Consider the following 16,934-nt stretch of genomic DNA (forward strand, 5'->3'; position numbering starts at 1 on the left):
CACGCCTGTGGAATTGTCTTCCGTTTTCCTGCTTTCCGGCTGACTACAATATGGTTGTCTTCAAGCCTAACGTAAACAAGTTCTTGATGAGCCATTCCACTTGTTAGCAAATTTACAGAATTTCCATTACTAATGATTACTTGTTCCATTTCTACTATACACTCTTTAACCCTTATCCTCGAGTGGCCTCTTGGCCTTGATAAGTTGGGATGCCTGTTTGGGGGGGGGGTCCGTTTTTATTAGATTTTTGAAGAGAAAAAAATGTTTTCATTTTCTAAAAATGTTTTTAAGTAACTAAAACCGAAAATCATGAATTTTCTTTAGTGTAGACTGCCTCATGATTTGGCATGTCTTGTAAAATATCACTCGTGCATCAGCAGGTGAATGTTTAACCATAATGTGTTCCTGTGAAATCATGGCACATTATGCACATAATTTTAACAAAAGTACAATCTGGATGTTTTTTGTTTTAATTATCGGTAGAGACTTACACTACTGGCACGTTATTAAATGGATTACTAGCATAGCATTACTAGTATTAATATTAGTGGTAACTAGCTGTACCTACTTGGCATTGGTCGAGAATTTTTTCAATTGAATTTATAAATGCGAAGTTATGTCAAACACACACACACAAAGCTTACAATAAAAAATTTTTTAGACATGTAAAAATTCCTTTATTAGTTTTTGGTCCAAATAAAATGTAAAAAAATTATTTTTGTAACCATTAGACATATCTTAAGAGTAGTCTATAGGGTAAATGTGGTATTGTGGTCATTAAAGTAAAAGGGGGTACATTAAAAACCAGGTTTGTCTTACTCTACCCTCATTGGGAGGCAAGTAAATAGACCAATCCATTAAGTGAAAGATCTGCCATTGTGAAAATTTTACCTTGCCTCACTACGCTAAATTATCTTTTTGTAAATAGAACTTGTAAAAAGTTTGTTTTAGTACTTTATGCTCTTGCATGTTCTATTTCAACACTTAATCGATCACTATCAAATAATACTGCATCATAAGCCATATATCACAAGAAACATACAAAAAAATTGAACCCAATTTCATTACTATAAAAATGTAGTACTGTTGCCGCATGGCACATTTAGCGATGCTAAAAATGCAAAGTAAACTTACTTATGACTTCTATCAGTCATGAGAACATACTAGCTCCCACCCTCATCCCCAGTTTAAATAGAGGGTTCCGTTCCAAATTCTGTGCAGATTCTGGCGTTTGACAAGATACACTAGAAGAAGGTTGGACGTTACATCTATCAAAATATGAAAACACTGAAGATGAAAACGGTCCATCTAAATAATACAAAGGTATAAATAAATCTTGGTTTTCTTTTTGATAAGGATAATTACTATTTGCTATTGAGTTGGGAGATGACCGTTCAGTCCTTAGTTGAGTCATATCAAAAACTAAAGTGGTACTTTTAGTTCTCTTGGTAAACATTCACCATTATAAGATGACGACCAATGGTAAATGGAGTAATCCTGGGAAAGATGTGGCACCCTCCCCTATATAATGGTGTAGCAGTTAATGAAAAAGAAACATTTGTTACCCCGGACTATGGTCAACCATTTGTTTTATTTTCCTTTTTTTTGGGGGGGGGGGACTTCATAATCCTATTAACATAATCTATTAAAACTAGGAAATCTGACTTTTTTAAAAAATTTTTTTAATTACTTAACACTAATTATGCTACTAAAACAATTGTTACTACACTTACATTTGATCTCCAACATTTAAAAAAAAAAAATAGTTATATATGTAAATAATCCTCTGGCCTTGGATGGAGACTAAAACTTGCTGCTATGGTTCAAATGATCTGAAATAACAGCAAGGGGAGACTTGATTCCAAATATTTCTTATACTTTATATCTCTCCTCTTTTGGAAATTGGGTATGATTATAAATATCTCCAGTATCAAATAATCCTTGTACACTATGAAATTTACTTTATGTATGCAAACCAAAGAGGGGAGATAACATGAGAAATATTTGGAATAAAGTCTCCCCTTCAGGGCCAGAGGTTTTGGGGAAATATCAGATATTCTATAATTCATATACAAAACTAGAAAAACAAATGACTGATTGAAACATTTTATGGCTGTAAAAAAAGTGTCAAAAATATGCTCTGGATGATCCCCTTAATGTGCTACTTTAATGGCAAATGTCACATACTTTACAATTCAGGTCATTATCTTTCCAACAAAGCTTCATTTGTTAAATTCTAATCAATAGCTGCCGAGATTTGGAACTTATATATGGACATACCTTTTTTAAAGCAATATTTTATATATATATATATATATATATACACACACACACACACACACGACTATCATTTATCAAGGCCCGGAGGCCACTCAGAGATAAGGGTTATTGCGCATACAGTAATCAATGAGATAGTATTGTAGTAATCATTAGTATTGGAGGTTTGATAGTGTCTTAAGGGGACGGTTTGTCAGGAATTTGTTTGTTGGATTTGAAGACATCCAAGTTGTAGTCAAGTGGGAAACAGGCAAACGGAAGAGAGTTCCACAATCGTGCCCTTCTGAGAAAGAAGCTCTGCTCATGGAATCTACGTTTGGATTTAGGCACAGATAAAGAGTGGGGAAAATTATTGACAGTAGTTTCAGAAATGTTATGGGTTAATGTTTATGTGCACATGCACAACCGGATGTCATAAACCAGAAAGTGAGTTTCATCACTCGTTACAAGGTCATTTGAGTTTTATGATTATAGATATATATATATTACACACATTGGTAGCCGAATTGAATATTGAAATGATCATATCTTTGGTTCTATGGTATGAAACTACATGAAAATTAGCAGGCATTTTGAAGATTGTAATTCTACTCTATGGTTAAACTTTTGACAATTGGTAAAAAAAGAATCTATATTGTCAAACCAATAAAATATGCCCAAATCTACCTATACACACGTGTGTGCGCGCATGTCCGCGTCCGTCCGTCCAAGGTTCACATATGGCATCTCGTCTCCACTTAAAAGAAAAATCCACAAAATATATATTAATATAAACATAAAATTATTTTCAATAACTCATGAGATATTCTAAAAATTGTCTTTTTGGCTAGGAACAAATTTCTGTTTGATACTGCACTCCACCTATTTTGTCTTGTTAGTGAAGGAGTAAATTCTAGACATGCAATTTTTATTTTTGTTCCCGTTTAGAGTCCCCCTTTTTTGGGAAGCTGAATTTTCTCCACATTAAAAACGACCTTGTATATAACTTTACCTTTGTAAAGCGGCAACTAAACAGGGACCCTAAAACTCACTTGTATTTTGATTCTTTAGATTACTGTTCTCATCTTGAGTGTTATTTTCACATTTTCGTAGATGTAACCTCCAATTTTCTTCAGATGTATCTTGTCAAACTCTTAAATCTTTGCGTTAAACTTGAGAATCTGCATGGTATTTTGAACAAAACCCTTTATGTAATCCATGGGTGTAGCATGCTCCTGTTTCGACTGCCATGACCGAGTAAGTCATAAGTAATTCGCAATTCTGTTATGTCTTTTGGGGTTCGTATTACTGTACACATAGATTCGAAAAAAGTTGTCAAAAAACAAATATATAACAAATAAATGTTATCAAAGGCAAGATAAGTTACTTTTCTACCTAACTGGATATATTTTTCGTGTTTTTATTCAATGTAACATATTTATTCAGCTCGAAAAACATAGTGTTTACCGATGTATTGGAAAATTCAAGATGGCGTCTCACACCCTCTTTAACACCATAAGTATGGAAAAAGGTGTTATAAATAAAAAAACTATACAAAATACTATTAAAAACCCGCCGAATATATGTCAACCTATGTCACGGTAACATATATTGAGCGAGTTTTTAACAGTATTTTATCTGGTTTTTTATTTATAACATCTTTTCCCACACTTACCATGTTAAAGAGAGAATAAGACGCTATCTTGAATGTTCCAATACATCGGTAAACACTGTATGGTTTTTGAGCTGAATAAACATGTTACATTGAATAAAAACGCGAAAAATATATCCAGTTTGGTAGAAAAGTAACTTATCTTGCCTTTGATAACATTTATTTGTTATATATTTGTTTTTTGACAACTTTTTCGAATCTGTGTACAGTAATACAAACCCGTCTTTTGTCCTGAGGATTAAACATTCAACCCCCAACCGAATTTCACCAATTACTTTATCCACAACACCACAGGTCCTTGCCAAATAATCAATCCTTATCTCAAAAATCCAGAAACTGTCACATTTGATTTTGTGTGTGTGTGTGTATATATATATATATATATATATATATAGTGTGTGTGTGTAAGGTCATATCATATGCTATTGGTACCATGTAACCCAGTACTACCTGCCTCATGGTTGGGTCACCGGCGACTAAACTGGTTCCCCCCACCAGACTTGTTTGGTGAGGTGGGTGGCTAGTCTTCCTGAAGGATTAAAAACAAGACCTTCCAAAGGGCGAATGAACCCTTTTTCGGGGTCAACGGCCAACTAGCACTGTGTGTTTGTATGTATGGGTGTGTTGTGGTGGAGAGGACTCCTGTAAGCCGTGGTGAAGGCAACCTTCCTAGGAGAAGCAAATCTCTAATTTAAAAAGCCATAAATCGGGAGACCAGTATCCGCATTAAGCGGGTCTGCAGTTTAACTTGTTGCTGGCTATCTTGCTCTTGCTTTTTGCTGGATCTCAACATTTTGAACCAAGAGAGAGACTTAGCTGTCGTACAAAGCTAAGACTCTGTAACATCATCTGTGTGTAGATACTACCTCAGGCATTTGTCTATTAAAATGATCCTGTGGCGATGGAAGTCATTTTTGGTCTCATGGACTTTAAGTGTCTGAGGAAGTAGCACTCATCTGACAAGACATTGCAATCATATATATATGTGTGTGTGTGTGCGTGTATATATGACAAAATGGCCGCACGCATTTTTATGTCGAGCAAAGGTCTTTTTTCGCCAGGCTTCTCGGGTGGGGATTACTTAGAACTTTTTATATACTCCCTAGATTATATCTACAATGTGCGAAGAGGTGTTGTCTACATTTTTGATCGACTTTTATAAAATTTGCGCTATTTCTTCCTCTCGCATGTTTTTTCATATAAAAGCTTGACTAAAGTGAAGTCAGTTTCTAGGCCTTTCATGCCAGGATGTCCAAAAAGCACCCCTCATCAGACAGTTGCTATTTATTTGGAGAGCCCCCCCCCTTCCTCAGGGGAGCTGGTTTTCCCCAACATCATGGGGAAACAAATGAAGCAGCAGAAAGCCGAACTGACCTCCGGTCAACGTTCGTTTCTGCAAGTCAACTTTTTGATTGACATCGCTAAATTTAAATGCTTTTGCTTCCCATGTCTTCCTAGCGTAGCAGTAAAATGTCATGTTTTCTTTCACTTTCTTTTCCGCTCCACCCACGTGTCACGGTTTTGAGCCTCCCTCCCTACTAAGAATTTTCTTTTCTTTCACTTTCTTTTCCACCTTCGGGTTCGTCACGGATTCAAAGCATTTTATTTTTTCTTTTACACCTACAAATACCCAGACAATGCCGCATACCCCTGCTACATAGAGTTTATTCTGAAAGCGATGTACATTAGATGAATTTTTAACTGGTTTGAACAATTTGTTCAAAAACGTATGATACTTTATTAGAAAAACAAATTGTATGCTATATCAGCACTAATGGAGGCATGCAACCATTTTACTGTCTTCTAAATTTTTCTTTTCATTAAGCGAATTTAAAGGAAAATATAAATGTACACACTGCAATAAACTATAATAAGATAAAGTGTTAGCCCCAGGAAGGAGCCCCTTGATCTCTTCAAACTAACAAAGGTACAATAATTAGCAATTCAATGGTGGTGACAGCTGCTAAATGTAGGAAGACAAATGTAAAACTTGCAGGCAAGCTGTCACCTTTTTTAATTTTATTTTTAGTTTTAGTTTTATTCTAGAAAATTACACGCACTAGAGAGCATCCTATATCTTTACAAAAGTACAATTCCCCCAACTGCTAGTTTCTCGCTCTTAAACAGGGTCCAAAAAAGAATCTCAACTCTAATTGGTTCTGCACTGTCAACTTCCAACCTCTGTCCCATTACCACAATCTCCATGCCTGTTTTACAAGAATTTTAATGTGAAATCATAACACTTATGCCCCCTAAACATACATATTTCTGATAAGCACTTATATCACACCCTTTCACGAATTTTCCTGGAAAATCCATCATGTTACTTTTTTACTCATATCATGTTTAATGTTTTTGCAAAATTTCCAAAAATTCCAAGCTATAATTATTGAGAAAAGTGCCAACAAATGAATGGAAAAGGGTGAATTTACAGGTCCACCCTCCTATTGTTGGGGCCAAAAAATTCTCTATGGTAAACTTTGGCATCTGTTCTTTGGTCCTAAGCAAATAAATATTTGTATTTATCATAATCACCTCAAGGTCCTACTAAATCAGAATGCAAACTTAGTAAATGTATATTGAAAAGTTTCTGAGTTTCGGCTGGACAGAAAAAAAAAATTCCTTTTTTTTTTTTTTTTTTTTATATAAGACTAGACTCACTGGGCCTAGACAGTATATTATTCAGTAAAACATTTCCTTTTTATAAATGTGGAACGTGAAGGCAGACCTCACAACACCATTGGTATGAATAAATTAAAAGTAAAATTATATTATATATATATATATATATATATATATATATATATATATATTTTTTTTTTTTTTTTCCCCCATTTCATTTAAAAATGCTTAGTCACATTTTTATTGTTCTTTGGCCTTTTAGCTAAGATTAAAGTGTAACATCTGCTCTCTGATATCAGTGCAATGTAATACCGAAAGTTTTCATGTAATTATCTCCCTTGGAAATAGGACTATGCATACTGAGAAAGTGCCTCTTCTGAAGAGACTAGAGGGGGTACCCAGCGTTGCCCGGGTGTGATGAGGTGGGAGTGTAAATCAAAACAAAATGGAAAATAATGAGCGAACGTAATAATCCTGTTTAAATATAACAAAAAAAAAAAAAACGGCGAACGTGATACAAAATAAAGAATAAGTGAACGATGTTAAAACTTAAAAAATCGGAAAAACAAAAAACAGCGACTGTGATAGAAAACAAAATGAACGAAAAATTGGCATGAATAACGGTTTTAATGTTAAAACTTCAAAAATCGAAAAAAATATACCTGACATCTCAGCTCGAACATGCAATCTTAAGATAACTATGCTGCTACTATACCGGCTGGTCTGTGATCGAAATTAGGTTATATATATATATATATATATATATATATATATATATATATATATATATATAGTAACTAATTCAAGAAAACGTTTTTTGCGCATGTTCGTATGGCAAAATTGTCATGAAGGAATTAATGTTGTTGGCCAATTTTTCAATATTTGTCCTCTGAAGGGTTGGGCTTCAAAATCATATTGATTTCATGAAAATCCGTCGCCTCTGTCAAGTTTTAGGGTTATTCCGTGTCAAATCATCCAGGGCTTGACACTCATATCCAGAGTTTTGGCTGTAGTTTGCACTGCAGATAGATGTAGGAACTAAGAAATCCTGAAAATTTGAGCACGTAATTCCAAGCGATTCCCAATTTAGAGCATTTTTTTTTTGTTTTGGTGTTGGTCACATGTGACGGCCGGGCGACAATTTTGTGATGTCATTTCTTTGAATATTTTCTGATTGAAAGATGGTATGGCTCTAAAAATTCAGTTAAGTTTTTTTTACCCAAGGAATCCAAAAATGGCATCAGATTTTCTCAAAAAAATGAACCCTTATAGAGATATTAAGGGTTTTTGGATTTTTTCACATGTGCCCCAAAATCGAATAATAAAAAAAAAAAAAAAAAAAAAAAAAAAAAGGGTGTGGCTATCATGGTTACGCTTTTTTTTTTTTTTTTTTTTTTTTTTTTTTTTTGACAATAAATTGTCTCTGGACCAAAAATAGTTAAAAGTTCTTGTTTCGTTCACTCAGTTTCTATTGAAAGTCGAATATATTTTTGATGATAATGAAAAATATTCCCTCCCCCTATTGGATGTGATAATCAATTTAGACAGGTGTTAAACTTATGTCACACCTTAATTTTGGAATAAATTTTCAAGTCAGATGCTAAAAGTAAACAGGCTCAATTTCATAAGATATTTACAATAAAAGTAGTTCTCACAAAGGCTTTCTCCATATATTTATCTCACACATTAAATTGTGTCTCTACCAAAAATGGTTAAGAGTTCTTTTGTTCACTCACATTGTTTGTTGAAAGTAAAAACTTTTTTTCAAAATTCTTGAGACAATTCAAAAACTAGGTACACTCATTTTCTGCCTTTTTGGCTCCTCCCCTTGTTCTTATATAAAACATGGCAATTTTGACAAGGACTGTTCGTTTTAGCTAGGGCCCTCTTTGAGCAAACATACTATTTCATACACAAAAACGAACTTGAACTATTCCCTGAGAAGTACCTTCATGGGAAACAACCAGTTTCGATCTGTATGGGGTTAAGTCAGGGGAGTGACCATTCATGCCAAATTCCATAAATTTCATCTTCAAACAGGCTTCCATTAAAAAAGTTGCATATGTAAAAATAAAGATAAAACAGTTGCAATAAAATGGTATTCAGAAAATAATAGATTTCACAACTAAAGTCAGCATTCAACATTTAAATGCTGTTGTGTATTTTATGCCAGTGAAATGCAGAAATGGTTTTTTGATAATCTTGCTCAGTTATTGTGTATGTCCTTCGGTACATGTTGTTGGGGATACAACACAAAGAATTTGCTTGATGGGAATAAACCATGTATCATCAATCTGTGGCCAACTGAATGTCTTGTGTCGTTCATGGGGATGCATGAACTTGACAGTTACATCACCTTCCTCTGCATTTATTTCATTCACGATACCAAGTCACCAGAAAAAGTTATAAATACAGGTTATATATTGGATTGATGTGATGTCGGACATAAAGAATTGATGGCAAGTTAGTCATGAATATCAATATATAGTTCATCCACACTGGACAACTTATGGCCAATTTATGATGTTGACAATGGTAACAAAAGGTGACTAGTTCTGGTTCCTGGCACTGGAAAACCTTGTTTCAAGCAACTTTCTCACCTTCTCCATGGTTTCTTTACTGATTACAAAGAAACGGATGGCAGGCATTTGGTAGATAGCAAGCATGGCTTTATAATCAAATATTTGATTAAGAGGGCGTTGGAGTGACCGCTTAACAACATAGCATTTTACTGAAACTTCAATACCAAAGTCCTCCTTATGCAAGCATAAATTGATGAAATTCTGGAAGTTTTTATATTGAGCCCAACAGCAATCATTTGTTCACATGTGGTAATAAGGTCTGAATTAAGTGAACAGTCATTGAGTTTGATACACAAATGCAATGTCATGGGTTTTGTTTTTGGAAATAAAATGCAATGAAATGTGCTTTAGCTGCTGATCAGAATCTCTGTATTAAATCACTGGGTGCAGGGTGCAATATTCCTTACTCCAATGATAACTTTGAATTTTGTCTTGTATTAAAAATTGTAAGTTTTCTGCAAAGTCTTCCAGAACAAAGACCTTATTGGAACAAAGATTCTTTCTTTTGATTCAAGTATCTGGCTTGGCATTTTGGTAGATATGTAAGTAAGATTATCAAAAGGTGTCAATCAACAGATCTTTATATTCTGCGTATGTTAATGTTGCATGGCCGGTTGTGTCCCGTTGACTAAAATGAAACTCGTCATTACAGCTCTTCATCCAAAATTTCTGCAATGCTTTTCTACCAGGGCAATTTTCAGAGCGATGCATCATACACTCTTTGTTAGAAGAATCACAAACTTTGAAATCAAATTTTTGTAAGTGATGTTCCACTTCATGGCATCAACAAGAAGTTTTGCATTCTGACATGTCACAGAACAGAATGTGTACCCGTAGATCCAGCTAAAACACACCACTTACAACATACAATTCATGCAAATTACACACAAATTATCAAGCGTTTTTGTTTGAACACCCTTTGCTATACTAACAGTCCTTTTTGCCTGGTATTTGCCGGCTATATTCATCATTCTCATACATTTGTATTGTCACGTTGACTGCCTCCGGGAAAAATCGAGTTAGGTTTTGACAGTACTATTTGTCAGTCTGGCAGTTTGAACCACATACTCAGACACCTTGAAGAATGTGGAGTTGTATTCACGAGACCAGAATTCAGGAGTGTCATGATTTGGATTTGATCAGGAGTTAAAGTGCTCTTTAACTTCTCTTTCATCGGATAATGTAATCAATCCAATTCTGCTGCTTTTTCTTTGATGTCTGTTTCACTGGGCATTAATTCTGCAGTCAGTTCACCAATGCCAACTTTATCACCATGGACATGTCACTTTTGAATGTTTCAAATTTGTTCGAACTTCCTTTTTGATGCTATGAACACAGGTATGAGAAGCAACACTGTACAGAACTACAGAAGAAACATCCATGGATACCAGACAAAGCTTTTGTGAAGTTTTCACAGAACTCGCAGGTTTGTAGTTTGGATCCATTGTGTCGTTAACTGTCAGATTCACATTTCTTTGTGCACTGACAACAAAGTGACCTGGTGTTACATTATACCCTCTTGCCTCCAGATCTTTTGCCATCTGCAAAGATATTGGTCATTTACCTTTGACCTCTTGTGTTGTAAAAATCCACCATAACACTTCTTTGGTCTTTGCTCCATCACAAACAATATTTTGGAAATATTTATGATGGAAGCAAATGGTTGATAATTCACCTTCATTTTTCTTCAGTCCAACTCTCTACAACAATGTCTCAATTCCTTGTTCCAAGTCTGATCGTGTATAAACCCCACAAAACACAAAATTGGAACAATTTTATATTCTGTGTTCATTAACCTTAGATCACATATAAACAAAAATTAGTGTTTTACATTTTATCGATGTGCAGTGACTTCAAGAAGTAGGGTCAAGTCACAAACTCTTGTGATTTTAAGAAAAATGCTGATTTTCAGGAAAACCTTTTTTTCTTATAAAGTTTCTCTACTATAATCAACATTTTTGGGTTTTTTTTTCAGATAGATCCCATGTAGTTTTAAGTATCCCATCATGAAAAACAATAAAATTTTGTATTTTGATCAGTTTAGGTCACTTTTATTTGAAATTTCTGAAAAATCTGATAGGGGTTACTCGCAAGTTCACCCATGGAGAAAAATTATTTCGTAAATTGGATTTTTTTTTTTTTTTTTTTTTTTTTTTTTTTGACACTTTGATAGGTTAGAAATATTCAGGAAACTATATAGAAAATCAGTGAAAAATATGTTTTCAGGAAAATATGAATAAGTCTTTTGAGGGTTAAAATTTCTCAAGAAGTTTCTTAATCATTAAGCTTGAGATAGTACTAGAACTTCCTTAGGATTTTTACTATCCTATTACTGGTTTCTAATAAAAAAAAAATTAAAAAAAAAAAAAAAAAGCATGCTTTTATCTGGCTTGGTGTTTCCAACCTTACACAACTAATCTTGAAGACGGCTAGGTCGTTGAAATTGTTACCAGAACTTAACTGTTTTAGTATCTGACTTACTTGAAAATTTATCCCAAAATTAAGGTGTGCCATAAGTTTAACACCTGTCTAAATTGATTATCACATCCAATAGGGGGAGGGAATATTTTTTATCAAAAATATACCCGACTTTCAATAGAAACTCTGAGTGAACGAAACAAAAACTCTTAACCATTTTTGGTCCAGAGACAATTTATTGTCTAAAAACAATATATGAAAAAAATGCGTAACCATGCTAACCACACCCTTTTTTTTTATTTTTTTATTTTTTTTATTTTTATTTTGGGGCACATGTGGAAAAATCCAAAAACCCTTAATATCTCTATAAGGGTTCATTTTTGAGAAAGTCTGATGCCATTTTTTGATTCCTTGTGTCAAAAAACTTAACTGTGTGAATTTTTAGAGCCATAGGATCTTTCAGTCAGAAAATATTCAAAGAAATGACATCACAAAATTGTCACCCGGGCGTCACATTATGTGCCTAACACCAAAACAAAAAATGCTCTAAATCAAATCGCTTGGAGTTATATGCTCAAATTTTCAGGATTTCTTAGTTCCTATATTATCTATCTGCAGTTCAAACTACAGCCAAATTTGGGTATATGGGTATCAAAATCCAATATTTCTGGATGATTTGACACGGAATGACCCTTTAGACAGACATTCATACAAACATTTAAACAGACAGGTGAGATTTATATTATAGATAAGAAATAAAAGTAAAGAACATAATTTTATTAATAGGAGATATAGTACAAAGCATTAAAATACTTGGTTTTCTAATATTTCAAGATTTCTCTAATCAGAAATGAAAGAGTTAGGTACCTACAGTAATGGAAGCTGTTTCTTCATTTTCACATTTATAATTGGTATAATTTAAAGCTATTATGTACAAAGAATTTGGTTATTGATCCAAAACTGTTCGACATGCTTATTTTAATGTTTTATTTTTTTATTTTTTTAACAGGTATTTATAAAAGAAACGCAGACGTCTGTTATGGTCACAGATGATCAAATACAAGGACCATTAAAGGTGAGGAAAAGATTTTTTTTTTTTTAATTTTTTATTTATTTTTTTTTTTTTTCTATCATTACTAAATATGTAATCAGTAAAGTAACATTTGAGTTTTATTACAATTTAGAGATAGCAGTTGTCTTCAAAACCATGACAGGGCTTTATATTGGGAGTGAAACAGTCGCATTTGCAAGTGATTTTTCAGTGGTGACTAGAAATAATGAAACGCTTATTTTTTGGCAATTGCATTTCTTTCGCTGGCAATCTTCCAAAGTTCACTACTGAATGAAAAATAGCTTTTCAACTTTGTTCGTTTTATTTGTAAAAGTTATTTAAACGATAAAAGTTTAATAGAACAATATTCATTTTTTTTTTTTTTTTTTTTTTTTTTAAAGGCTGTTTAAAAAGGGATAATCTATATCAACCACTTTGATCAGTCATTATTAATTACCTTTCTCTTAAATTTAAACTATTCTATTTCATCAAGGCCAAGTGACTCATCAGATAACTTTGACACATTAACACAGTAACTGTTAATTTAACTTGACATTTAAGTGTTTGGCTGTTATTATGGCTTTTTGTCCCAATACCCTTTGCCTTATTAAATGAAATTACAAAGTCTAATTAAGTGAATAACTATAAGCTAGAATTTTGCTTCCACTGGAACATGCTATGGTGATTACTTCTGTTCTGCACCTGCTGCTGCTGCTCTACTTCCTCCTCTACTCTGTATCGTCAGAATACTTTGTCGTTGAATACTTTTAACTTGTAATGTAGAAACATTAGTTTCTTCATTCTCAGGACACAGCCTGTTCCTCCTAGGTTCATACACATTACCACTTGTACTAAAGAGTCGCTCACTCTTCACAGATGGTGGTGTGCTTAAATATTTTAAAACCAGTTTACTCAGCAGTGGTAATGTCTCCTGTGTCTTCTTCCACTACTGAAATAGATCATCACCTCATGTGAGTAGTTGTAAAACTATGTAATAATCAAGCTTTTCTGTGCACTTAACCATAAGGGATTTACTTTTTTTTAGTTTAGATTGTGCTTTTTGCATTTCTGTTGTATTTGCAGTCTCCAGGTTTAACTCGGACCCCTACTTGCGCTAAATTTTGATTTTTTTACTGTAAACTTATTTGAAGCTAATTTATTAAACAGACGTGAAAAAGATAGTTTTACTTTCACTTTGATCTTCTTTACCCTCAACAGAACTTGAAGAAGTGTATCTTTCTGATTCTGCTTCATCATCAGAAAGTAGAAATAAGTTCATAATGGTGTTTTCCATTTCATTTCTTAATTTTGATTTTAATTTGAATCTTGGGGTTTTACTAAAAATGCACGACCAAAAATTATGCCCAATCAATGTATAACTGACTGCTCCTGCTGTTTGTCATGCAGAAACATGTAAAGTTGCTTGAATCAGGAGCCAAATCGGATAATTTAGTCATGCCAGATTTTGACCTACATAAGGTTTACTAAAATTGTACAACTAAATAATGTACGATTATTTGCTCCTGCCACTGATTTGCTATTAAAGCAACTGCAACACAAACGAACTACTGGTTTTCTCATCACAAAATATTATAAAAGTTTGTGGTGGTATTAAAATAAACAAAATGAGTTTGCTCACAAGTTTCAGTCGAGAGGTTATTTTTTGCAAAAATATTTTTAGATTCATATAAAAAGTATGTACAGAAAAGAAATTATTTTTGTAAAATATTTTCTCTTAAGGCATCTAATAAATAGGTAAGTATTTATTTACATAATGAACTCCTTAAAAACTGAAACAATTATTTTTTTCCAATTCTGTGTGCCACTTTTTTCCGTTACAAATTTTTGCATAAAAAATAAACAAGTTTATTTTTTAACTTAGTCATGCCTTATTTTACTAATTATGCACGATTTAAAAAAAATTGAACTTGATTTTATGTACATCTAATTAAATCCGAAAAGACCAAGACAATTATTTGGCACATTATATTCGAAAAAATAATTCTCAGTCATTAAGTGTTTAATTAATCAAAGCAACTTTCAAGTTTAATTTTAAAAACCAGCAAACAAAAACAAGTCGATAATAAGGATTTGAACTTTTTACAAACATTTTCTGTTACATTGTTTTTGTGTTAATAAATTCAAAATTTAAAGAAACAGGTAACTTGTAAAATTTAATTTGGCAAAAAATAAACCCAAAAAAACTTGGCTGAAAGTTTTTTTTTTTCAATAAAGATATAAACTTGTTTATTATATATATATATATATATATATATATAATTTTTTTTTTTTTTTTTTTTTTTTTTTTTTTTTATAAAGTCTAAAAAAAAAAGTGGCACACTGGGTTTAAAAAAGTATGTCTTTAAGAATTTGCCAAAAATAATTGCGACTGACTGTTTATCTTAATAGCATTTTTTTTTTTTTTTTTTTTTTTTTTTGCTAACGGACTCAGTATATTGCCCATATAAGAGGGAATATTTAATACAAATCGGGATTTTTCTTTAGTAAATATCTTGGGTATGGACCATAGATATTTGACAAAAAATAACCTCTTGAAACTTCTGAGTGAATTCGTTTTTATTGTTTATTGCAAGATTGTTTTACTATATTTTATGCTGACGAACCCAGTTGATCGCCTGCGTCCAAATTGCTTTAATCAGCAGCAGCAGCAATTAGTCATACACTGATCACACATAATTTTTAGTCGTACATATTTACTAGAACCATGAATCTTTTGTCTAATAAAGTAGACAAGTTAGGATGAAAATCTTGTTTCCATTGATAACCTGAATTGTTCAACAGTGGTAAGAATTGCACTAAAGCCAGAAATATTAGCATTAGATGGGACAGATTTTGACAAATAACTTCAGAAATAAAATTGTGGGTATTATAATGAATATAGTTGATGTTCTGTGACTTGCTTCTTTGGTGATTTCATCAAATGGACTTGCTAATTGAACACTTTTTAACAAGTCCCAGTTATGGTAAGAATCTTATCAACAGCATACATTTACAAGAGTTTTTTGTTCTAAATTTTTTTAGCATATTAGTCCTTGCGCGAAAGAGCAGGACAAAATGTTTTAAATAATAGAATAACAAAGACTTTCACTGGCAAGCACTACTATTGACTGTAACCAGTTATACAGTCCTTTTGAAATTTTCATCTATTTTTTTTCGTTATGTACTGAATATTTGTTAATGAAACCTATATGAAATATGTTCCTTATTAAATTTTTAAGATTTTCTATTCTGAAAGAACTTTTTTAAAAATTTAATCTAAAGTTATTTTAAAGTTTTTAAAATTCAGATTTTCTCATTATTCAGACCTCTATTACAAAGAGGGGGTTGCAAAAATGAGCTGTGGTGTGAGAAATACAAACTGAAATAGAGGAGTTTTAAAATATAATCTTACAAAGATAAAATACAAGTTTGAAAAGCATTTCATCCAAGGCATGAAAATTGTTAAAGAAAATGTTTTTACTATATGCTTTAAAAATAAAGGTACAGGATTCAATTTGAAATTTATCTTCAAAGTGCACTTCTATAAATTTTACAAATTAAGGTATAAAAATTTAATTTAAATTGAATCAAATTCTTGCATTTATTTTATGTAATTTACATTTTGCTGCACTTTAAAAACATTATCTTTCATCTAGCAATTAATCATATAGATATGAAATTTTCAATGATTTTTTTTTTTTAAAGTGCAACAGAATGTACATTACATAAAATAAATGCAAGGTAATTTTTTGATTCAATCTAACTTAAATTTTTATACCTTACTTTGTAAAATTTATAAAAGTGCACTTTGAAGATAAATTTCAAATTAAATCTTGTACCTTTATTTTTTTAAAGCCTACAGTAAAAACATTTTGTTTAACAATTTTCATGCCTTGGATGAAATGCTTTTCTAACTTGTAATTTATTGAATTCGACCGTGTGGTCACATCTTAAATAAGTTTTTCTAAATTAAGCTGATCCTGTATTTCAGTTAAATTGCTAATGGAGAATGATTAAAATAAGACTATTTTCTGTTAGTTGTAATGATTGTCTTCACAGCTTGTTGGGAAAACAAGTCATTTATTGAAAATTGCAGTGTAACCATGATAGTGACTGTACATTACATTCCCTGACACCAACAATCATATTTGTTTCAGAAACTCGCAAGACTAAGAAAACTTTATTGACAATTTTACTCATCCAGAACATTGTGCAATTCTTCACTTATTCTTGTGTGTGTGTGTGTGTGTGTGTGTGTGTGTGTGTGTGTGTGTGTGTACCAGAAAATGGAGCAACTCTATGCACAGCTCTACACTGTTTAAGATCACTTGAA

At 32.4% G+C, this 16,934-nt stretch overlaps 1 protein-coding gene across 4 annotated transcripts in view; it reads left to right on the forward strand.

Moving 5' to 3' along the window:
* LOC145268337 (uncharacterized) overlaps nt 1–16,934 on the forward strand; it is a 158,461-nt gene that overhangs the window by 66,960 nt on the left and 74,567 nt on the right. For all 4 annotated transcript variants that reach the window (XM_080123834.1, XM_080123835.1, XM_080123832.1 and 1 more), the window contains exon 3: nt 12,560–12,625. In XM_080123834.1, coding sequence (XP_079979960.1) covers nt 12,560–12,625 — 66 coding nt within the window. The remainder of the gene's footprint in view (nt 1–12,559; nt 12,626–16,934) is intronic.

The sequence above is a fragment of the Euprymna scolopes genome, chromosome 43 (genome assembly GCF_053919585.1).
Source record: "Euprymna scolopes isolate OS-2025 chromosome 43, ASM5391958v1, whole genome shotgun sequence".
NCBI lineage: Eukaryota > Metazoa > Mollusca > Cephalopoda > Sepiida > Sepiolidae > Euprymna > Euprymna scolopes.